The 21584-nt window shown below is 41.5% G+C and overlaps 4 protein-coding genes and 1 long non-coding RNA gene across 6 annotated transcripts; 3 read left to right on the forward strand and 2 right to left on the reverse strand.

Annotated features, from left to right (window-relative positions):
• Positions 1-1488: 1488 nt before the first annotated feature.
• Positions 1489-4654, forward strand: si:dkey-1h24.6 (T-cell-specific surface glycoprotein CD28). Its single transcript, XM_056370911.1, has 4 exons — positions 1489-2265; positions 3363-3686; positions 3778-3917; positions 4338-4654. The coding sequence occupies exons 1-4, from the start codon at positions 2181-2183 to the stop codon at positions 4449-4451; spliced, it is 663 nt and encodes a 220-aa protein (XP_056226886.1). The 5' UTR covers positions 1489-2180; the 3' UTR covers positions 4452-4654.
• Positions 4655-5732: 1078 nt separating this feature from the next.
• On the reverse strand, positions 5733-14030 carry fastkd2 (FAST kinase domains 2). Of its 2 annotated transcripts, none has more exons than XM_056370902.1 (12): positions 13899-14030; positions 10495-11142; positions 10294-10397; positions 10055-10163; positions 9512-9635; positions 9273-9412; positions 8854-9026; positions 8575-8738; positions 8227-8463; positions 7835-7931; positions 6397-6511; positions 5733-5978 (listed from the first exon to the last, which is right to left on the reverse strand). In XM_056370902.1, the coding sequence occupies exons 2-12, from the start codon at positions 11116-11118 to the stop codon at positions 5865-5867; spliced, it is 2001 nt and encodes a 666-aa protein (XP_056226877.1). In that variant the 5' UTR covers positions 11119-11142; positions 13899-14030; the 3' UTR covers positions 5733-5864. The 2 variants fall into 2 exon arrangements, with proteins under 2 accessions (XP_056226877.1, XP_056226876.1); XM_056370901.1 differs by lacking the exon at positions 13899-14030 and adding an exon at positions 11469-11783.
• Positions 9322-10471, forward strand: LOC130165556 (uncharacterized). Its single transcript, XR_008826826.1, has 4 exons — positions 9322-9453; positions 9532-9689; positions 10073-10214; positions 10347-10471. It is a non-coding gene; the product is annotated as an uncharacterized LOC130165556 (long non-coding RNA).
• Positions 11818-14664, forward strand: mdh1b (malate dehydrogenase 1B, NAD (soluble)). Its single transcript, XM_056370904.1, has 10 exons — positions 11818-11921; positions 12011-12123; positions 12229-12363; positions 12455-12597; positions 12699-12867; positions 12945-13299; positions 13389-13530; positions 13876-14051; positions 14206-14345; positions 14463-14664. Exons 1-10 carry the CDS (start codon positions 11900-11902, stop codon positions 14517-14519), a joined length of 1452 nt encoding a protein of 483 aa, XP_056226879.1. The 5' UTR covers positions 11818-11899; the 3' UTR covers positions 14520-14664.
• On the reverse strand, positions 14566-21479 carry retreg2 (reticulophagy regulator family member 2). Its single transcript, XM_056370903.1, has 9 exons — positions 21155-21479; positions 20501-20604; positions 20212-20242; positions 19715-19844; positions 19242-19326; positions 18836-18973; positions 18334-18422; positions 17826-17961; positions 14566-17621 (listed from the first exon to the last, which is right to left on the reverse strand). Exons 1-9 carry the CDS (start codon positions 21406-21408, stop codon positions 16819-16821), a joined length of 1770 nt encoding a protein of 589 aa, XP_056226878.1. The 5' UTR covers positions 21409-21479; the 3' UTR covers positions 14566-16818.
• Between the last annotated feature and the right edge of the window lie 105 nt (positions 21480-21584).

Here is a 21584-nt window from a genome sequence, read left to right on the forward strand (position 1 = left end):
TTCCTGTCCAGCCCAGAATCCAATGCTGCCTTCAGGGATCGTGGGGAATATCTTATATCAGGGCTGAGCACGGAGAAGAGGAATGACCTGGCGATGAAGCAGATGTGACTGGGAAAGAGATGGATTGCGCTGTAACCCCAGTTCCCAATTGACACATTTTAGAGCAATTTTCTGCTGATTAATTGATGAAAACTATAATTACATACTCACTGTCATCTCTTCTTCCTGCCGCTTGAATGCAAAGTCATCATGTGCTCCCCATTTTCTAAAATAGATCAGATTTTTAAATGCTGTTGTGTCAGGGTGCATCTCAAAATCACCTTATTGAATAACTTTTATCTCAAAGACTGTAAATTCGAAAATATAGGATTCTATGGGAAAAATAGGAAATAATGTAGGAAAAATGAATGCAGCATCAATATCCGACAGTTACTAACAGTAATAATAATAATAGGGTAATAGTAATAATAATAAAACTATAACCGTTGGTTTGTTTCAGGAAACATGCTGTAAAATGAGATAAGGAGCCGCATTAAGCCACACAGGGTGGGTTCCTGCTGATGCTCAGCCAAAGTCACCACCACCAGACAAAAGGGACATGTTCCAGATTAGGAGATTACTGCGCGTTATCCATATGGACACATGGCATTACTATACTAGCCCGTCAATCCCACCCACCTACCCACCCCTCATCCATTTTCAGAGTTAAAATTACAGGCAACATTTTTGGCAAAGCATTAACCCCCCCCCCCCCTTCACAATGAATCTGTCACCATGTGTTGCCACACATAGTACACATCTTTTTAAGGCCTGTAATCCTTGCTCTAAACCCTGTATAAAACAAAGAGGAGGCACTGAAGAAAAGTGGAACACATTGCTGCAATTAATACTAAATCTTAGGCAGTCAAAAATTGTTACCAACAGGCTGATCAAAATTAAATGCTTTGTTGCCATCTAGTGGACTAAAGAACCTATTGCACCTTCCCCTCAAGCCTTCTGTGTAGATACAGCTATGAACTTTTTAAAATGATCAAAAGTGGTGAAGATTGAAGATTTACCACCCTGTGGGTGGGAGGAACCCTCTCTAATAGCTGGCATCGCTACACAGCACAATCACTGTGGGATTTCTTTTTTCAGTAAGTGCCATAACTGTGATAGTTTCTTTTTCACCTCTCTCCCGGACTGACTTTCTGTGTTCCAGTCAGATAGTGACACTTAGGCAGCCACACAAATGTCAGTTCAAACCGGTTGGATATCTGTTTGGCACATCTCATTGTGTTCAGTAAACTTTGCCACATGGTACACTGGGTCATTGCACTTTTGGTCACTCACCTCCTCATGCTGCTTGACCACATACAGCTACAGAGCAGAAAAACACACATTATGACCAACTTCTGTGCTTTCATGCAAATTTTCTTCCTCTTCTTTTTTTTTTTTAAATTCTGGATAAGGCACATTTGTTTAGTTACCACAAAGTTTTTATCTCCCTCCTTCTCTTAGTCTTTGTCTCCCTTCACAACCACACAGTGACGACGCAACACATTCAATCAAATATGCAACAGCTTCCAAAATACTAAGCACTTTATGGCAAAACTGTGTGTGTAGTATAAAAAAAAAATATCACAAACACATATTCACATTCATTCACAATGATTCAGTAATGTTGTACTGTACACATTTACTTCACAAATAGTATTACAGCTGAGCAGTAGTTTAGATTCTGCCCAAAATTACAGAAACAGGCCCAAAACAAAGAAAAAATGAACCGGGGAAGGAGCGGTCAAACAATGACCTTGTGGTCTAAATGAAGACATGACCACTGTCTTACTGTACTAACACTTATCAAAAGGTCATAAACTCCAGGAGAGATCGGAAACTCGAGAAGAGGAGGCGTTTTCTGTCACAGGATGTTTTCCTCCAAGGGAGGATGTGTGAGGCTCAGTCACTGCAGCGCCGTGGGAGTTCTTCAATCACACACAGGGAGGATATGATGTATAACAGTGAAAGGAACGCGTGCATGGAACCGGGGTTGATGATATCGGAGTAACGGTCCGGGTTCCTCTGCAGCGCACACTTTGTGTAGTTTGCCGGAGGAGCTTCAAGCTTTAGGTAATGTGGGAAAGCCTCGGGGACATTATTGCGCTGGAGGCAAGTTCACACTCACGGCGCCAAAGATCAAGATGAGTGTTTGCTGGATGTTCATCATCCTCCTGGGCTGCAAGTTCTCTCATACCGCTCTGTCTCAGAGCACATGCAACTGCAACGGTAGGTTATACGCTCTACTGCATCACCATGAATTCCAGTTTAAAGTCACTCATATGCTCATATAGCGATTAGCATTCAGGTAGTGACTGCTTCTAGAAATACTTCTAATCTGCAAGAAATTACCTCTAAAATGAAGTAATTTTAAGCAACTAACTTAATAGTGAAGAGCAATTGCTATCTAACAAACCGACTGTTTGGTTTCCTTTGTAAACACTGAGGTTAACACCTTAATCTGTGCAGGAAAAAAGTGTATTGTAAAACTGCATCAGTGGTATCTCACTGTATACGTTTACACACATAAAATATGGAAAGTTGGGGCTTAAAGAACATGAATCTATAGTTTAAAGGATACATCCTCACTTCTTGACTGTTAACCTAAGATGACCTTTATAGCCTCCTAATGCCGAGTATTTGTAGGTTGAGACACATTTTAATGGCAACCAGTATTTACCAGAGTCAACAAAGGAATATCAAATACAACTTCAGGACAACTGCTGTTAAAACAAAGTGCAGAAGGAAATTCATTTCAACATTAATATGCACAGCACCCAGCACTACATCACCCAAGCCTGACTGAGTCAGTCAGCGGCTGAGTCAAGAATGCCACTCACATGGCAAATTTCAGTTGTTTTTTGTTTTTTTTCAGGTGAAATGTGAAATGTGAGGCTGGTTAAATGTGCTAAGAGGTGTATTGAACAAATTCCGTGTGGGGGTGAAGTTGCTGTGAAGTGACTGGTTTCAAACCCTGAATTTCAGTTAAGGGAATTAAATCAAATGCAAATCAATCAATCGCTACAGGAGATGCAACTGTAAAAAAAAAAAACCAACAACAAAAAAAACATTTCCTTTGCAAAGGTGTTAGTTACAGGCGAAGACACATGCATCCTGACTTGGTTTACTGCAAAAAGAAACACAATGCTGTGCTACTGTCTTTGCTTAAAGTATTGTTTTTTTAAACTTATATGTCAGATTCTCATCTCAGTTCTGAAGTCATATTGGGCAGTATTTTGCAAGCCAGAGATCTTATATTTCACTGTGTGTAATCAGAAATCAGAATAAATTTGCAACCTGACTAATGATGACATTTTTCTCCCCAGAGCAAATGAAAACTCCCTGTGTACCTGTGCATGTGCCGTGCCCAAATGTGACCGCTGACACGGTGAATTTCAACCTTTTCAAGGACCAGGAAGTGATTTCCTACGCTGGATGCAACAAATTCAACAATACACTGAACTGTTTGGAAACAATCAAAAGGGAGGGCGTGAAACTGCAAATCAACCAGCAGCATGAATCGGTCAGCTTCCTCCTCACTGGAGTGACTGACAGTAGCTATGGAACATACAGGTGTGACAGCACAATCACGTTACCTCCACCCTTTCGAAAAGTGCCAAGCACTTTGAGGATCCAGGTAATTGCACAAGGTAAATATTTCTAGGAGGTGCCAAGCTTTTAATGGAAAGACCAAATACACATCTATAGTAAGTACGCTAAATGCAATGTGCTTCTTTCCAGGACACCTTTGCAATAGCAACCAAAACAGCAGCAGCCTATATGAGAATCCGAGCCCTGGATTTGTCTGGATTTGGATTCTGGTGATTATACTTGTCAGCATCTACAGCATCATTGTCACCATCGTCGCCTTTGCCAACTGGGTGAGATATTCCTCAAACACATAGTCGTGTTTAAGAAGCTGAAGCTTTGTGCAATTACAAATGAGAAATTGAATCTTTTTACAGCTGGGGAATAGAGTTGATATGTGGTGATAAAATAGAGGCATGTATAATGATTTTTGTCTGTGACATTTGGCCCACAAATATGGGAGGAGGATTTAAGAATATATCTGGATGTTTTAACATTTTTAACTTATTCAAACTTGTTTCAATTCAAAATTGTTGCATCTATCACATGCATTTTTGAATTTTTCTTGGCCTGCAAATAAAAAGAAAATGCCGGCGTCAACCTTTAATAAACCACATAACCTGCACGTCAACTCAATGACAACTGTGAACGTCAGTCCTGCACAGACATGCTGTAATAATGCCGCTCCATCGCCCTCATGTGTCTCTTCCCAGGTCAAGCTGAGGAAGATGGACTCGCAGAGCGATTACATGAACACCAAACCCAGGGCGCCGAGGGAGCGCAGGAAGAAGAAAGGGGTTCAGAACCCTATACCACGACACTTCTGATTTCTCATGCATCGGCTGACCATTTGCACAGCTAACCCCCACCCCCCACTAATTTAGATGTGAACAGACGGGACGTCCTTGTAGGAGCTCACTCTGGACATAAGATTATTGTGAGTGAGGCTTTGTGAGTTCATGTAGTTGTTGTCTTGTGTGTACACAGCAAAAGTAGCAGAGTCTTTTACATTTGTGGTTGTATTAAACAATAAAAAAAAAAAAAAGAAAAAGAAAAGAAAAAAACATCTCTGACAGTTCTGGTTTTGCTTGCTTCCTGTTTCACTCCATCACGGTCGCTGCCTGTTACACACACACATTTTCTAGATGGAACCCCTATCTCTGTGGTTGAAACAGAAGGTGGTGTATGAAAGAGGGGATTTCAACCACAAAGGGTAAATCTTTGTAGTATCATGTGGGTAACGGTTATTTTAAAATGAAAAAACAAAAACAAAACAAAAAAACACAAGCTGTCAGAAACCATGGTGTCAAAAAAAAAGAAAGAAAAAAAAAAATCAAAATACCACTGACATCACATCACGCTTCTTTTTCCAGTTTGCAGGCGAATATTTCTGTGAAATCGTCAGAGGTTGATGAGAAGCAGATATACGACAAGGAGAGGCGAACGCTTCAAACAATAACAATCTGCACCGTTTCCTGTCTCCCTCCATCTACTGTTTTTCCCTCGTCGTTCTGTCTGCAGATGTAGCTGCTTCAAAGGGACTCCACCTTTACCTTGCTCACCTTGCAGTTTCTGTGCAGCTACTGCAAAGCACACGCGGCTTTTATTGGTTTCATTTGGCTGCATGGTTTTACTCATCTACTACTGCAAGCGTCAGCAAGATTAACATATTGCTTCTCTTAGCTCCTCAAGCCATTTTGGGACAGATGATTAAAAACAAACGTCTTTCATGATAAAAAAGAATTTTTCCTTCCCCCACAGTCACTTCTCTAGTGAGGACTGACTCTTTTACAAACTGGGGAAATGAGTGCACACTCGAAGAAAAATGCAGGTTTTCTTCTAAAATTGCTAAAAAAAAAAAGTCACTCTCATACAGGTGTGATTGGAGCAAAAAACAAAAACAAAAAAAATTAAATGTTAGTTGTTTGCCTTCATCAGGAAGTGGCTTTTTAAATCTTAAAACTCTTGATTCAATTGATTCATTCAAGCAGTTTTTGCTGTACAAGTTTAAAAAAAAAAAAGAAGTACAACTTGACCTTATAAATAATGTTCAGAGGATCACTGCAATCACAAAAAAAAAACCTTCATGTGGATTTCAACTGGTTTTAAGCTCAATTTTCCAGGGACCACACTGATTTCATACACTGAATTCAATTTATTTCCCTCTTAATAATTGTTTCCAAAGCAATAAAAATGCATGTTCATGATTATTGTGTCGATTTAACTCGAAACATCTGTCTTCAAGGTTGCAGTTGATCCGTTTCAGGGTGTCTGTGGCGTTCTGGAAAGATCCGCCCCCTGAGGAACTCCGTCCTCTTTTCCTCGGAGACAGCCTGCAGCTCCCTCTCCGTTACCTGGACAACAGGATCGGGAACGATGTGAGTCTCACTCTCATGCACTCAACGTTCACACAGCCTCCATTTGTCGATGGAGAATCATTTGATGTTGGAGAAGTTTTAGTTAACGTCAGCGAGCTTCTCTCACGGAGCAACACAATATTTTCCAGCTGATATTTTGGACACTAAAATGCTACCACTCATATCTGAAAGGAACATGTGGCTGAAGGCAGGTTTGTGGTTATACTAGGCAGGTTTGTGGTTATATAAACTGTAATTCCTACTTCCTTCCTGATATGAGGATTCAACAACTTTAGAATATGAAAAAAAGCCATTTGCATGTAGGAATATTGTTATTACACGGTGTCAGCAACTACTGGACCCTTACAAAAGAAGAGCCAAAGTCAAACTGTGATCACTGAGTGTGAGGTCTCACCAGGACAGGGTTATATCCCGAGATCTTCAGATGGCGAATCTTGACCGCCAAGAGGCCGCAGGGATTGGATGTACCAAAGCAGAAACCAGAGAGTGGTGTGCAAATTACTGCAATGCTAGGAGATAAAGAGAAGGGTTTGTCAGCTTTCAAAAGGTCAAAATTTGAATGGAGGTACAGGCATGACAGGACGAAAGTGGTTTGGTTAGAAAAACATCATAGGAGGACAAAAAACTGAAACCTGACAGACAGACAGAAGATGGTGTCTTCATTTTCACCGAGATAATCCTGTGTTTGGAGCCTTTTGTATTTCTGACTCATTCGACACATACTTCACTACAGATCTCTACTCAGAAGGGTTATTATAGCTTTATATAGTTTTATAGTTTTAGATTTTTTATGCATAATGATAGAAGACCAGAACAGGCTTTGTGCAATACAAACAACAAACTACACACTGCTTACATTTATCTCTGATCATTCGTCAGTACATCGTATATCATCGGAACCATTTGGTTGAATTTGCAGGAGTAAAATGCATCAGTGGGCTAAATTGAAGTATATATAATTTTTTAAAACAATGGATGACAGATTTAAAAACAAAACAACTAACAAAAAAGATTAAAAAATAATCTGTGTGGAGCAGAGAGAAGAGTAAATGTGTTTATGTTTCAATTGTGACCTGCCAAACGACTGTGGGTGGAAATTTGCTTTAAGTTAAACTTCAGTACAATACATCAGCTGGTAACATTTATGTGTAATGTTTATACAAATAAAATAAATGAAAAGACTCTGCATATGAAATTAAAAGACAACTTGAGAGACTTCCTGTGTAGCGTGGAACATAATATGTAAAAAATAAAACGACACCAAGAAGACGAGCTCTGCGCGTTAAAACTACACATGTGCACAAACTTTAAAGTTCTTCTTTTAACACAGAATTTCTAACCAACTCTGAAGTTGTTTGAAACCATGCTGCTCACTCAAAGTAAGTGACTGAAAGCTGCACTTGATTCCCCTCAGTCAACCTCTAAATGAAGTAAAACTGGGATTTAAACTCTACAGCAGCTGTAATCACTGCGGTGATAGATATAAGTTACAAAGTTGTCCTGCTGTTAGAGCAGCACTTTATGTTCTAATGAGCTCTTTATGTGACTGTCTAGACCTGCTGTCTGCGGTCTGTTGCATGTCCAGTTTTTGGAATCAGATATTTGTAATTTCTGATCACAGTATGTGTCAGAGTACGACATTGCCAGAACAAAACCCCCGCAACATCCGCTCCACCTGCTGTCACGGCAATCGGACGTCACCAAACATGACATGAGCACATTATATTAGGAGGGAAAAAAAAAAAAAACTACAAGTAAAATACCACTGCAGATTTTGCTCAAAGATTGTGTCTGGTGATATTATCAACTGCAGGCTGATGCTGGTATCTTACCTTTGACTGCTCTCTGCTGGAGACAGGTCTCCTCCTTCACTGCTCGCCGCCTCAGTCACAGAGGTTTGGTTTGGCAGAGCTTTGGTTATCACTCCATCTGAGAGTCAAAAACACAAAGCTGCTCGCTCGCATCACGGTTTTTCAACCAGATTAAATTGTTTTCTGACACCGTTTTGTAAAGCAAATAGATGCAAAGTTTGAGTAACAGAGCAAAAATGCAGACACATTCAACTCTTTTCAGTATAATCATCAAAATAATTAGCTTGACTATGTTCGGTTGGAGCTTTTTTGTACTTGAGCAATTAAAGAGAAAGACAGTAAAAGACGTAACACATCAATAAAGAAAACCCAAGCTGAAACTGTGCTCACTGTATCTCATATATCCTCTTTACCTATAAGGTAGACGTTCTCCACCATCACCATTTCCTGCAGCGCTGTGTCCGCCTGGTCCCTCACCACGCTCTGCAGGCTCTGCGAGAGCCACTGGTTGGCTGATGGACTGCGGGGTGTGGGGTCTCCCAGGAAAGATGCGGGGACAGTCAGGGGACGAGGGAGAGGAGGACGGTCAAGACGGAGGCACAAGTCCACCGTCTGAAACCTTCTCTCCTGTTTCCGGAGAAATCTTGGCGCTGAGGAGAAACAGAAGACGTTGAGATGGATGAAATCGAAAAATTCGAAAAAGAGCGAAGGAAATAAAGACAACTGTGCGTGTGTATGTGTGTGTGTGTTCAATGTCTTACGTGTATTGTTAAACTGCTCCATTGTGCTGCTCTGCAGGAGTTGCTCCAGCGATGAGGAGGGGAAGTGGCCCAGCAGACACAGATAGAAAACAGCCTTTAAAAGGTTGAATCCAGAGATCTTGGGCAGATAGGAGTCCAGAACCTGGCTGACACTATCCAGGAACCTGCAGCAGCAAGATGAAACCCAACACAGACATCAAACCTTGCAAGCAATAGTCACGTAACTTAAAGACAGCAATAAGCAACATAACCCGAAATACAGACACACGAGTGACCTACTGTTGTCTGTGGTGCTGCAGATCGTAGTTAAGAGAGGAGTACACCTTCAGGACACAGAGGAGGTCTCTAAGCGTCAGGGCATCTGGCCTGGAGATCACCTTCTTGGCATATCCCTCCATTAAGGCTGCAGGACAGAAGACGAGGCTCTCAAACACAGACAGGAAGAGGAGCACCTGATAAGAAAGAAGGGAAGTTCAAGAGTGAAGGTAAAAAAGAACTTACCAGCAAATATATGAGACAGGCAAATATCATATACTATAACCAGCTTTCTTGAAAAAACTAAATTGTACTCTTATTATGCGATTACAGACAATGAAAGAACTTATCTTCAGTCTTTTATAAAATATATCGCAGAGGACGAACCTCATATTCAACATTTCATAAAAAAGGGGTTTGAAGATATTTGTCTGTTGCAGCACCTGTTTGTTGGTCCATATGTCGAGCATGGACGTGACATAGTCTGAAATGCCAGTGAGCAGATCTAAGTTTCTGTAGCGCAGCTCCCGACACGATTGCAGCACTAAAAACAATCTGTTGAAGGGGATTTCATCAAGGTTTTCTACCAGAGAGGACAGATGTGGAAAGAGGGATAGCACGTTGGTAAGACTTAAAAATAGAAGTCCAGAGTCTTTTCATTTAACCTTTTTTTAAATTTTACCTGTGATCTTCTTACTGCAGATGTCCAGCAGTGGTTTGGAGTAGAAGCCCATTGTGGCCATCGTGGAGATCATGTACTGAGAGTTAGGAAGGCTGAACTCGTCTGTCATTGATAAAGCCTTTCTCTGGAGGATTACATGTGCAAGACAAGTGTCACAATGCAACAGATTCGGCTACAGGTAAAAATACAGATCAATTTTTGAGATACTTGGGGGGACAAACAGTCTGAGTATATATAGTAATATAGTATATATATAGTAATGGTATCAGCAAGCTTATATCAAGCAAAATAAACCACGGCTAAGGAATCAGCACTTGTTCTTTCACCAAGTGTGTTTAGTAAAGTAAATATAAATCAGTCTAAAACTATAAAAACATAAAATAATTAGACAGACTGTGAGCAATGGTGAGAGTAGCCGGAATGTTGAGCAGTCAAAGACATGTCTGCACAAGAGCTGGCAATCATAAAGCTGGATAATGTTAGAATCACACTGACAGGAATATGAATACCAAATATGGTCGAAACCGAGACTCATAAACTGACCTCCAGTTTCCTTTTCAGGTTCAGCGGGGCATCCTTCCCCAGCATTCGCATCATGGTCTGGAGAGAAATAACTTTCTTGATCCCTGGAAGGCTGGCCTCAACTACCAGCCTAGGACACGAAACCACAATAGAGAATGTAAATTAATCTGAGAAAGAAGTGGTAAGTTTTGAATTAGGAGAAAGGCTTCACTATGCTCATCTTTCTTCATGAGCCATATGAATTATTTGACAAGCTGTACCTCATGCCCTCCTTAAGTGCATTGACGTTGGGGCTGTTCTCCATATGTTCCAGACAGGAGGCCAAGATGGACAAGCTCTTCTCATCAAAGCGATTCAGTTTCTCCTGTTAGTGGACAATAAAACACATTTGGATAAACAAAGATCCTAAAATATTACTAATAACAAAACATCTTGCTGATTGACGATCTTTGACTGCCTACCTGGCAAGTTCGGAGCAAAGTCTGGATCACACGGCTATTTTGAGGCACGCCCAGATTGACCATGCTCAGGAGAGAGTGAGCCACATCCTTACTGTGCATGTGGCCCACACTCTTCATGGCCATTTGCAGTAGCCTGTCAAATGCAGGATGCTCAAACATCAGCTGCAGCTCATAGCGCCGCTGCTCATCTGTCATCTTCTTAGTGGTGGACCACATGTGTGCCAGGCAGCTGCTGATCTGTTGAACTGTGGGTGCGTATTGACAGGTTAAGTCTAACACATCAGATGGGGAGCCACAGCGATACAGTTTGTCAATGAAAGGTTGCGTCCTCTCTATCAGTCCTGAGGTAGTCCCAGCAGGTAGTGATGAATCTGCCAGTGGAGAAGACTCCTTCTCTTCCAAATCCTCACTGTGAATACGATCCTGTGAATAAAACCTCACTGAACTGACAAGACTCCTAGCCCGGCATGGCTGGCTTCGCTTTGTGCCACAAACGTGTGCCATCTGAGTGGGGAAATTTGTCTCTTGGATTGATGTTGTCACCAGGAAACTGCGCGGTGTCCATGGAGACCTGCAGAAGCGCACGGCCCTCCTCATGACCTCCTCCGTCACCCAGACAGACATTGTTATGGAATACTTTAAAGGCCGCTAAAAGGGTGGAAAAGGAAGCATTACACTCGAGTGTCCTAGTTTATTTCAGCAGTGTGAAGCAAGTAGCGAGTATCTAGCGTCATAGCAACAAGGTATTTAGAAAATTGTGCATCTGGAGTCAAACAATAGCAACTATTACTCAGTTAGCATTAATAACTATCTGACTTTCCACTTAACATTTTCGGCTGCACAGACTGCAAACAGTTACACAATTTAATAATTTATTACAAAGTACTGTTACGAAGCTGTAAACAAGGTCAACAGACTGCCTCCTTCATCTGGCTAGTTGCATTAGCTAAGGTTAGCTAAGTGAAGCTACCTACCTTATTATTCTAGTGTACAAATTAATGTCCCGGAGTAACACATGGCGCTTGCTGCACCAAGTAACATTTGTCCAGAAAGTGATTGAGTGATGAGAAATGGAGCTACATCACAGTAAAAAGTAAAAAGAGATTCCTGTCCAGTTAGATAGTATTCTCATAACACGCTTGTTCCTGCTATGTGCGCTGCCATATTTGTTCCCCCTGTCAACGTAGCACACCATGCATTGTCAAACTAAAAATAGAAGAAATATAATAAATAATTGTTATTGTGAATATAAAACATCTGAAGTATACTATTTTACTCATTGTTAATAAAGCCAACATTTGACCATTTTTCTGACACGTCTCGATATTTTTTGTTGTGTTTCCGACTCGGACTCAAATAAGTGCAACATCCCTGGTCTCTTAGCAACCAACGCTACCCCGGTAGAATGGCAAAATTTGTGCTTGCTGGTAAAGTTTCATTTAAGGTTGAACTTTTAATATTTAACTGTGTATAAAGAATGTCACATTTCTTATTTATAGAATTTCAACCTCTACAGGTAAAACAGACTGCCCTCTTTATGCCAAAGCGGAACTTTTAGCAGACGCTCTGAAACGATCTCTGCCAAACTTCAGGGCCCATAAGATCTCCATCCTCCCAGATGACTGGAAGGTGATATTTATTTATTTTTATTTATTTTTTTATTTTTTTAGATCTATTTGATTTTTAAACCATTAGTATATATTTACTGCATCGATGTGATCTCTGTTTGAACAGGAATGGCTGGAAGCCACCTGCAAAAGAAACGGCTGGAAACACAAGAAGTCACCTTTGGTTTGGAGGGAGCTGGTGGACCAAGGAGGTAAAGGGATGCTCTTAGGGGGCTTCAGTGACTTCCTTGAGCATTGTCAGGTAGGCATAGATTAGATTTTCACAATTAATATCACTTCCAAGCTCAAACTTCCACACCAGCCAAAGTTTCTCTTAATCACTGGCTGCGTAGGACTACTACAATATCACATCAGACATGCCTACAGACATAATGCTGAGTGTTGCAGCAGAGAATCTGGAGACCAAAATGAACCTTATTTTGGAGGAGCAGCACCGTGCCAGTCTCTTCAAACCTCTTCACATATGGATCAGCAGGTGGGTTAGTCGGTTAGTTGAAAAACTCAAAATCAAAGAAGAAGAAATTAGAAATTTGTGGATATGTTTTTCATCTGAGAGATCACGTGTAACCTTTCCAGTGCTCTCAGCCCAACCTGCCACCTCCTCATCCCCAATCTGCTCTCTGCTGAAGTGTTCCCTCATGTTGATGCAATCAGCCTCCACCTATTGGACCTGGAGGGAGGTGAGGAGCAATTGCAAGGGCTTAAGATAGAGATGGAGAACCTGGGACTCCCTCTACTCCATCAGGTACAGGCCTTTTAGAAAATGTTCATTTTTTAATCATATCAGAAGGAAAATAAATTCACCTAACTATTTATTCACAGGTGAGCATTCACACAGATCTGGATCAAGCCTTTCAAGAAGCAGGTGTCATCCTCCTGCTGGATGAGTGGTGGCCTGATGACAGTGATGCAGAGAATGAGAGTGAGCAGGAGAGGAAGAACAGGAAAGTAAAGGAAGTCTCAGACCACTACAGAGAGTACGGAAAACTGATTGACACAAGGGCCAACAAGGAGGTGAAGGTGATTGTGTCTGGTGACTCATTTGTCAACCTGAGATGTTCGCTTCTTGTAGACAATGCCCGGTCAATTGACAGTGACCAATTTGTCACCATGGCAACTCAACTGGAGAATGAAGCCAAGGCCATTATGGCAAAGAAGCTGAGAGTTAAGGCGTCAGGTAGCTCCTGTAGATTATACTTCCATTGCATTTTAGCACCAGCACCTTTCATGCAAGACTAATGTTTTCCCTCTCTTCCTTTACTCTAGATATTACAGATCTCATCGTGTGGGGAAACATCAGTGGTAGTTTCTACATTGACCTGCAGAGGGCGAAGGTTTTCAACTATGATGGGGCAATCAAAGGCCCAGCTTTCTTTTCCCAGTCACTCCTAAAGATTTTCCATGACAGGTTTGTTACAATAACAATTAAAAAAAATAAAAAAATTATAGGTATTAATATGCAATAGTGCTTGAGATGAATATAATATATATTAATATAATATATACTTTACTGCATTCACTGTATTGGTTAACTCCAGCGAACTTGCACTTTGGCAGGCTAAACAAACATAATATGACACGGTCTTGCACATGTCTACCATGAAATTACTGCCTACCAAACCATACCCCACTATGAATTCAGTCTGTGCCAGTGTTGATTGCACAATATGATCTAACCCAGAAACCTGCCTGCTCTGAAAACACCCTGTGCTGGGATATAGCAAAAAGCCAACGATCTCCTTCTTCCTTCCAGGAAATGGCTGGAGACAGACTTACAAGACTTGGTATGTTGTCAGCGTGCAGCCGTGGCTTCAAAGACCTGCCAAGCAGCTGCCATGTCAGCTGCCAATGGGATCCTCACCATCCTCAAGGCTTGGAATGGCACTTGCAGTCCAGATAAGATCTTCTCTCTGGGTGTACTATGCCCAGGTAGAAACACAGCCAAGCACAATGTGTGACAAAATGACCTCAGACATTTTACAGGGCTGGGATGAAGTTCAACTTCAAATCTATTTTTTTTTTAGCCTGTAAAATTGTCTGATCTAGCCAGTGTTGAAATGGGATTGTTTTTGGCTACTTGCAGGCTACTACAATCTCCCAGATGGCATCGTCCTCTCAGTTCCAGTTACCTTCACAGAGGGTAAATGGTCTGTGCTGTTTGATGTAACTGTTGGAGATGAGCTGAAGGAGAAACTTCAGCTTTCTGCAAGTGAACTCAGGCGGGTATGTCAAGTTACAAAAATACTGAGGGACGTTGTTTCATAGCTACAAAGTGTTATTAGCAGTTAAACATATGGTATTTAGAAAAATGCGACTAACAGAGTTGTTTTTCTTTTTCAGGAAAAAGAACTTGAATCAGAAAATGACATGATCGTTATGAAGAAGGAAGGAAGTTAATTACACAGACAAAAACACGTTAGAAGTAGAAATAATCCAGATAAAGTTTGTTTCAGTTTGTTCTTTTATTCTCTTAGTTTCACATGTGGAGTTGCAGTTTTATTTTACCAGTTTAATGACAATAAATCTTTTCCGCTTTGTGAAACTCGTCCATAGCTGTTATATTTTTAGATGTAAAAGATCAAACTGAGTACTTTATGGAAAAAGGAGAAATTAGAAAATATATTCCTTTTTTAAAATTGTACAGTTCAGTAAGTGCCTTTTTTTATATAGTTCGAGAAGCCGTATTTTAAGCATAAAACACACTACAACCATACACAAACTAGTCTGTTAATATCCTCTAATTCTGATGTTACCACCTGCCACCCATTTACAGTCGGGTAGTCTTTTACAAATGAGGACACATCAAAACTTGTCTTCCCCTTGTTGATAATTAAATATCAAACAAACTGAACTAAATGGGCTCTTTTAACCTGAAACATTCAAATTGACTTTTTTTTCCTCACAAATTGTGCAGTACTTTGTCAGTTGACAAGGAGAACTTGAACAGAGTGCTGTTTTTACATGCAGAATATACACGTTCCTTTTTTAGCATTTCTACACTATACACAAGGAGGCATTGACTGAAAAAAGGAAAAGGTTAGTACAAATACAATGCACTACGACAAGTCGGGGGAAATGGACACATAGCCTGTTATATTCAATTTGTACAACCCACCCCTGAGATTTGGATGCTGAGTGGTTTAGGAAAGCAAGAACGGGCCTCTTCATTCAGTCGATTATAGTGCTAGATTTCTTTTTGTCATGTCAACAATTTTCCCCAGCTGCGGCCAGATACATGGGGAATATCTGAAGTATTATATCTCTTCAAAAACAGAAGAAAAAAAAAAAAAAAATCTGCTCCGGTAAAAGTAACACTCTTTTGAAAATTGACCTCAAACATTGATTATGGTAAATACATGCGTGATTCATGGCATGCATGGACTTGTCGTGGCACAAAAGAGATTATTTGGTAAAAATACATATCCCAGTGATGACTATACATGTACAAATAGTCAGGTATAGACGGGTCTATCTAACAAGAAGCCTGTAGTTTTAGATCGAGAGTAAATTCAATTACATATGGACCGATTACAATATGGATGTAAGAAATTAAATTGTATTCTCACATATAAATAAAAATGAGGCATCAATCACAAAGAGGAAAATCAGGAACAATTCTTTTTATCTTGCCACATCAAAGTCACTTATGTGTACGGGTAACGGATCCACTACTTGTCAACATCCAACAATGTCAAAGATTAAGTTTCCATTTCCAGGCAACAAGTGAAAGACCACTAATGACTGCTTCTGTCAGAACTGTAGAGACCTGGGAAGTATGGGTAAAGTGAAGGATAATACTATTGTTTTACTAAGACCAACTTTGGGAAACCTGGACGTCCATGGTGCCATCATTAAAAACGCTTATTATACAATCATTATGGGCAACTGAAGGGATAGAATTTACTTTCAAACTCCCTCTCAGCTCAACAATAAAGTTTCATCAACTGACAATTAAATAAAATAATTTATAGTATATATTAATAGTTATATAATCCAACATTCCAACATTTCATTACACCATCTGGATAAACTTCTTCTTCTGAACGAAAACAAGGTGGAAGGGTTCAGCTCTTACCCAAGGTGGAAAATAAAAAGGCATCATTATTGCGACATCAGACTGAACTTGAACAGGGTTTTCATTATGTGGTGAGAAATTTGCTTGCTAAATTATCAAGCAAATTTCATGCCAGATAAACCATCAAACCTCAGAGCCCAGATGGAAAATACAAAGCAGCCCCCGACAATAATGATGTCTCTATAACTTCTAACACAAGCTCTGCCCCGAACCTGCTCTCACTTAACATGATACCATCAGCGCAGCAGGCAGTGTAACACCACAACAAACTCTACTGTAAATGCATTATTGGTGATTTCTGCTCTTGCCTTTGTATTTAATTGTACAGATCAAACCTATGATGTCATGAATGCCACCTGATAGTAGCTATTGATCCCGATTATGTCATGGTCCTGGACTAGACGCAACTCAGGTACCAAAGCCGAACACACCCCTGTAATATGACAACATGAAAACAGAATGGACCGAGTAAACTCAACCGTCCGTCACACTATCAACAACCAACAGCATTCAACTCTTTGATAAATGTTTTATAGCAGTATGTATGGATATAATGTAGTTCTAACATACAAATAAAAACAAAACAGTTGTTGGTGGGGGCAGGGGGAGGCAACAGGGAAGCTATGACTGTGGTTGATGTTGAGGAGATGGAGGTATGTCTGGAGCTCCTCCCGCCACCTGTCCGTCAGAGCTGAGGTCTAGCCCCTCATCCAACTGCTCCAGTTCACTTTGGTCCAGAAGCTCAAAGTCTTCTTCCTCAGTCGGAACTAGTGTGTCGTCAGGCATCTCCTCGCCAGCGCCGCTTTCTGTTGTAATCGCCTCATCCAGTTCCTCATCAGGCCCCAGCGCCCCTATTGTAGTAACCGTAGTGTCAGCAGTGGTGTCGGTGGGTTGGGTGGAGGTCTCCAGAGCGCCCGGTGGGGTTTCAGTGGGAAGGAACTCAGCCAGAGAGGGGTCCTCGCTGGCCTCACTGGAGCGCAGCAGAGCTGACAGAGTGTTCTGCACCACAGTGGAGATGGCCGTGCTCACTATCTCCTCGCTCAAGGCCTCCAGGGACTGCTGTGCACCCTGGGTTACTGCAGCTTCCTTTCCCTCTCCTCCCTGCCTCCTCGCTTCCTCCCCTGCAGCTGGCACAGGCAACATGCCCTCCTCACTCCCTGGTGGTGGTCGTCCATGTCCGTTGAAGTGTGTGTTCACAAAGTGGAGCGGGGACGCTAGGTGCTGGATAAGGAGGCTGGCGGGGCTGAGTGGTTCATCCTCTGATTGAGCACCAGCCTGGGCTCCTTCAACCTGGCTGGGACCTCGCAGAGGAAAGTGGAGCAGGTTGTGCTCGATGGACGGGAACTCCTCGACTGAGGGAAACTCGGGGAGATCCCGAAGGTAAGACTCCTCTGGGTCGCTGTGTAAACTCTGCTGGTCCAGGTCTAGATCCAGGTAGAGACGAGACACCAAAAAATGAATGTCGACCAATTCAAGCACCTACACTTAATTATAATAAGTTTCAGTTTTAAAAACAAACAGAAACTCCATTACCTCCAAAGATAAAAATAGGAACAAACCTTTGGACTTCCTCTTAAGCAAAAAACTGTATAAACTGAAGTATGTGGTTGATGTGAGTGATTATTTACCTTCAGAGACATCAGTGAGTTGCGGAGTGGTGGCTCTGGACACCGAGAACCCTCCACTCTCTAAGATGGATGCCTCCTCATCCGACAACTCCGAGTCTGTGATGGCCATCGCCAGAGCTGTAGTCTTCACATCCACCTGAGCAAGAGAACCGCAGCGTTATAACTACATCACTGCTAACACACAAATGCATCAAACAGACTTTGGCATCAAGAGTTCAGTATTACATTAGTTGCTGTTTATATTCTTATGTTGGCAACGTGCTCTGCAGGTGTTAATACATTCCACAGACATAGTGACTGAATACCAGACATCAAAACTGACAGTACCTGAATAAACTATGTACACACTAGCTTCATTTTTGGAATGTGGTTGTACTTGAAAGAGATTTATTTCACAACACTTCAGAAGTCCCTTTAATGAAAAAAAAAATATATATATACACTCACATTCTCAAAGTCTACTCTATATGGCTCTATGTGAGTTGAGTTTACGGGTGTGTGTTCATACCGTTGGGGCAAAACAAGACAGCTCCTCCTCGCTCTCACTCTCGGTTTCGGCTCTTGGCTCGTCACCCTCCTCCAGCTCTTTCTTCACCTCTGTTCAAAACAAACACTCATGACTAAAAGAAATGATTCAAAAAAAAAAAAAAAAAGGGGATTGGCACTCAGTTTTGTACCACACCTTAAAGTGAGCTACAGGATAGTGAGTGAACCACATTGTATGTGAGATATGGGATCTAAAAACAAATGCAACCAGAGGAACTTATAATTACACTTCCTTGATAGTCGACACGGTCCAATTTACAGTTATAACAGGTAGTGTTACAGTGGCTATTATTCTTTCAATGTTTGCAATGATTCGTGTCTGAGGTTCAGTTTGAGGAGAAAGAAAGGTGATCTGCATCGATTCAAAACTTAAGGTCCTTGTTGAACAGTTCCAAGTACAAGCATGTGTGCACACATTACATATGCCCAAATCTGTAGCCTCGAGGTGTCACAGCAGCACTCACTCCTCTTGTCGTGCTTGCGGTGCTCGGTATCTCCCTTCATGCTGTAGTCCAGTTTCATCAGGATTGGCTCCAAGCCCGTGTACATCCTCTGGATCAGTTCGTGGTAGACCACCAGCGGCCACAGCAGCACACTCAGGACTGAACAGGGAAACAGAAGAAGAAGAAAAAACAAAAACACTCAAAATTTTATAAACTCTCTACTCTTTGCAAGTAACAAAACCAGATGCTGCAAATTGACACAGGGTGTATGTTATGCAAAAAGACAGCTTTTGTCATGACAACCCAGTTATGTGAATGAGGTATGAAGAGATACAACACTAAAAGATATTAAAATACATGTATTACCTATTAAAGTAGCATTCAAATTCAGGGCTTAGCACAACTCTTTTTTGGCACAGACACTCACCTATGATATAGGAGATCATGATTCCTGGTACGTAATGGCCAACCACAGCAAGTACAAAGCAGCCACTGCACATCATCACACAAAACTGAGAAACAGAGCAAATAAGACAAATTAGCTACCACACCTTCAGGCTGCAAGGGACAAGAGGAGGAAGTGAAAAAGTGGCATCTCTGCAGGTGTGTGGAAAGAGAAGAAGTTAGTTCTTGCAACTGTAGCAACAGCAGTTTGTGTCACACCTTGAAGATTCCCAAACTTAAGAGGATTTTTAGCCTGTAAGCATTTTTTTAGTCAGCCATATTGTTAGCAATGTTTACTTTTACTTACAGTGTTTGGCTTTGTATGCTATCAATGAACTGCACAAGATTGGCTGTGTGTACTTTAAACAAGAGACTTGTTTGCTCCCAGGCTTTTAGAATAAACTCAGGACAGTGAGGAATAACGTATCTGTACTTTCAACAGTCAAAGTGCCGTACCTTGCCATGGTTCTGTCGTTTGTACTGCAGCATCTCCTGCAGGTACAGGCAGCAGGTCAGGTAGCTCTCAGCCAGGTGGTGGCTGAGCTCAGGAATACTGAGCAGACGCTGCTCCACACTCATCGAATCACTGTATGCAAACGAGAATACACACACAAACAAACAGGAAGAGAGTGACAAAATCAACACTTGTACAGAACAAAAACCTGTACTTAAGAGTGCTTCAGGTTGTAGTTCAGTGACTCAGAGAGGTATGGTAGGATTCCATGTCCATGTTATGACAGTGAAGGGAGGGAGGCGCACATAGATGAAAACAAACACAGCAGACAAAACTTGACCTGTAGCCTAAAATTAGCTACAATTATATGGTGTCACACTAGATAAATGTCAAACACGAAGGCAGCCTTCACAGTGTTGGAATTGAACAATTTAAGAGTAATGTCACAGAAAAAACTGTATTGTAAGTGCTGTGTTTGTCATGCACACATACTACACACCTTTGTACAGGGTCAGCCTCTGCATGTTGAACTGTTGTGGAGTAAAAACACACACAATTAGCCGGAGACCATGAGCAGAACATGTACTTTGGTAGACAAATAAAAGGCACTTTTTTAAGATTACCATAGGACCTCTAGGGGTGAATATGCTCTTAACAAATGTTCTAAGGTTTCTGCTTGTTGGCCTTGGCACTTAAAAAATATGGTGTAATTTGCCACAGTGAACATTTGCTTAGATAATAAGCGGTAAAACTTGAGGACCAGATTCAAATTACATAAAGGGGCTTACTAGTAATGATGGGCAACTTGGGCTTCCATCTCTCCAGCAGCATCAGTCCCAGCAGGGACAAACTCAGCAGGAACAGAGGCCGCAGGGAGGTGTAGGACAGGAGCCTGTGGAGACATGTAAACACTCAATTGGCTTATGTTCAACACACTGACATACTAATATAATAAACATAATCATAATGCTGGTAAGCTCATTTCCCACATTAGATTTAATAAACATATCTACATAGCACCTCTATTAGATTGTCTTGTATAATATGAGGCAGGAGAAAGTATTAAACTGTCACTGACAGCTGGTTAACAAGGCCTGGGCCACTCAGCATGACATGAGTGTTTGTTGGGATTAAGCTAAACAAAAGCTAACAATGTAACTACTAAAAATAACTTCGGTTTCCTATTTTGTCGGCGCATTTGTGCGTTTCCTGATATTGTTCAATACATGACGACAAAGTAGCCGTGTTTAAAATTAAGTTTAAACTGACTTGCAAGCTACGTTAGCATTAGGCTAAAGACATGGGATTAGCTAACTTGTCTTGACATTCACTCGTAATATCCCCGCTGACGTTAGCCACCTAGCTAATGATGCACTTGAATACAGCCTCATCGAGCTGTCAGAGAGGTGACAAGCGTGATTGAACACAGTCTCGACGGTTACCAGAATAATGTGTTGAGTGTCAGGGCGACAGAGATGCTGTACAACGGCCTCTCCCAGACCAGCAGCCTCTGTACCCAGAGCAGCAGGGGCTCATACTGCGATAGCCAACCCTGAAGACGCTCCCGCAGGCGGACAAGCTCAGGGTTTCCGTCCCCGCAGGCCTGCTCCGATGTCCCGGCAGGAAACAGAGCCTCTAGGCCGACCGAAGAGGAGGTAACCGAGGGGCGTCTTCTGGCCTCCTCTCCGCTCGCCATGTTTTCCCCCACTTTGTTATGTTGTTTTGGAGATCACGGGGTGTACGGAAAGATCAGCGTCAAGTCTTACAGACCTAAAAAAATAAAGCTTCCGTTTGTGAGCTTCAAAATAAAAAACATCGACTACGTAGCACAGTACACAAGGCGAAAATTATGAATTGAAAAATGTATTTGTT

The sequence above is a fragment of the Seriola aureovittata genome, chromosome 24 (genome assembly GCF_021018895.1).
Source record: "Seriola aureovittata isolate HTS-2021-v1 ecotype China chromosome 24, ASM2101889v1, whole genome shotgun sequence".
Classification (NCBI taxonomy): Eukaryota; Metazoa; Chordata; class Actinopteri; order Carangiformes; family Carangidae; genus Seriola; species Seriola aureovittata.

Bases quoted from the DNA above. Each gene is read 5' to 3' on its own strand.
- retreg2 (XM_056370903.1), bottom strand. From the start codon at position 21,408: ATGGCGAGCGGAGAGGAGGCCAGAAGACGCCCCTCGGTTACCTCCTCT. The intron at 20,605-21,154 runs GTAACCGTCGAG...ATGTCTCCACAG, and splicing joins ACACTCAACACATTATTCTG to GCTCCTGTCCTACACCTCCC. The intron at 19,327-19,714 runs GTACGGCACTTT...TCTGTTTCTCAG, and splicing joins AACGACAGAACCATGGCAAG to TTTTGTGTGATGATGTGCAG.
- fastkd2 (XM_056370902.1), bottom strand. From the start codon at position 11,118: ATGTCTGTCTGGGTGACGGAGGAGGTCATGAGGAGGGCCGTGCGCTTC. The intron at 9,027-9,272 runs GTGCTGCAACAG...CTTTCTTATCAG, and splicing joins ACATATGGACCAACAAACAG to GTGCTCCTCTTCCTGTCTGT. The intron at 6,512-7,834 runs GTAAGATACCAG...TTTATCTCCTAG, and splicing joins CCAGCAGAGAGCAGTCAAAG to CATTGCAGTAATTTGCACAC.
- si:dkey-1h24.6 (XM_056370911.1), top strand. From the start codon at position 2,181: ATGAGTGTTTGCTGGATGTTCATCATCCTCCTGGGCTGCAAGTTCTCT. The intron at 2,266-3,362 runs GTAGGTTATACG...TTTTCTCCCCAG, and splicing joins GAGCACATGCAACTGCAACG to AGCAAATGAAAACTCCCTGT. The intron at 3,687-3,777 runs GTAAATATTTCT...GCTTCTTTCCAG, and splicing joins GATCCAGGTAATTGCACAAG to GACACCTTTGCAATAGCAAC.
- mdh1b (XM_056370904.1), top strand. From the start codon at position 11,900: ATGGCAAAATTTGTGCTTGCTG. The intron at 12,598-12,698 runs GTGGGTTAGTCG...TAACCTTTCCAG, and splicing joins CTTCACATATGGATCAGCAG to TGCTCTCAGCCCAACCTGCC. The intron at 14,346-14,462 runs GTATGTCAAGTT...TTTCTTTTTCAG, and splicing joins CTGCAAGTGAACTCAGGCGG to GAAAAAGAACTTGAATCAGA.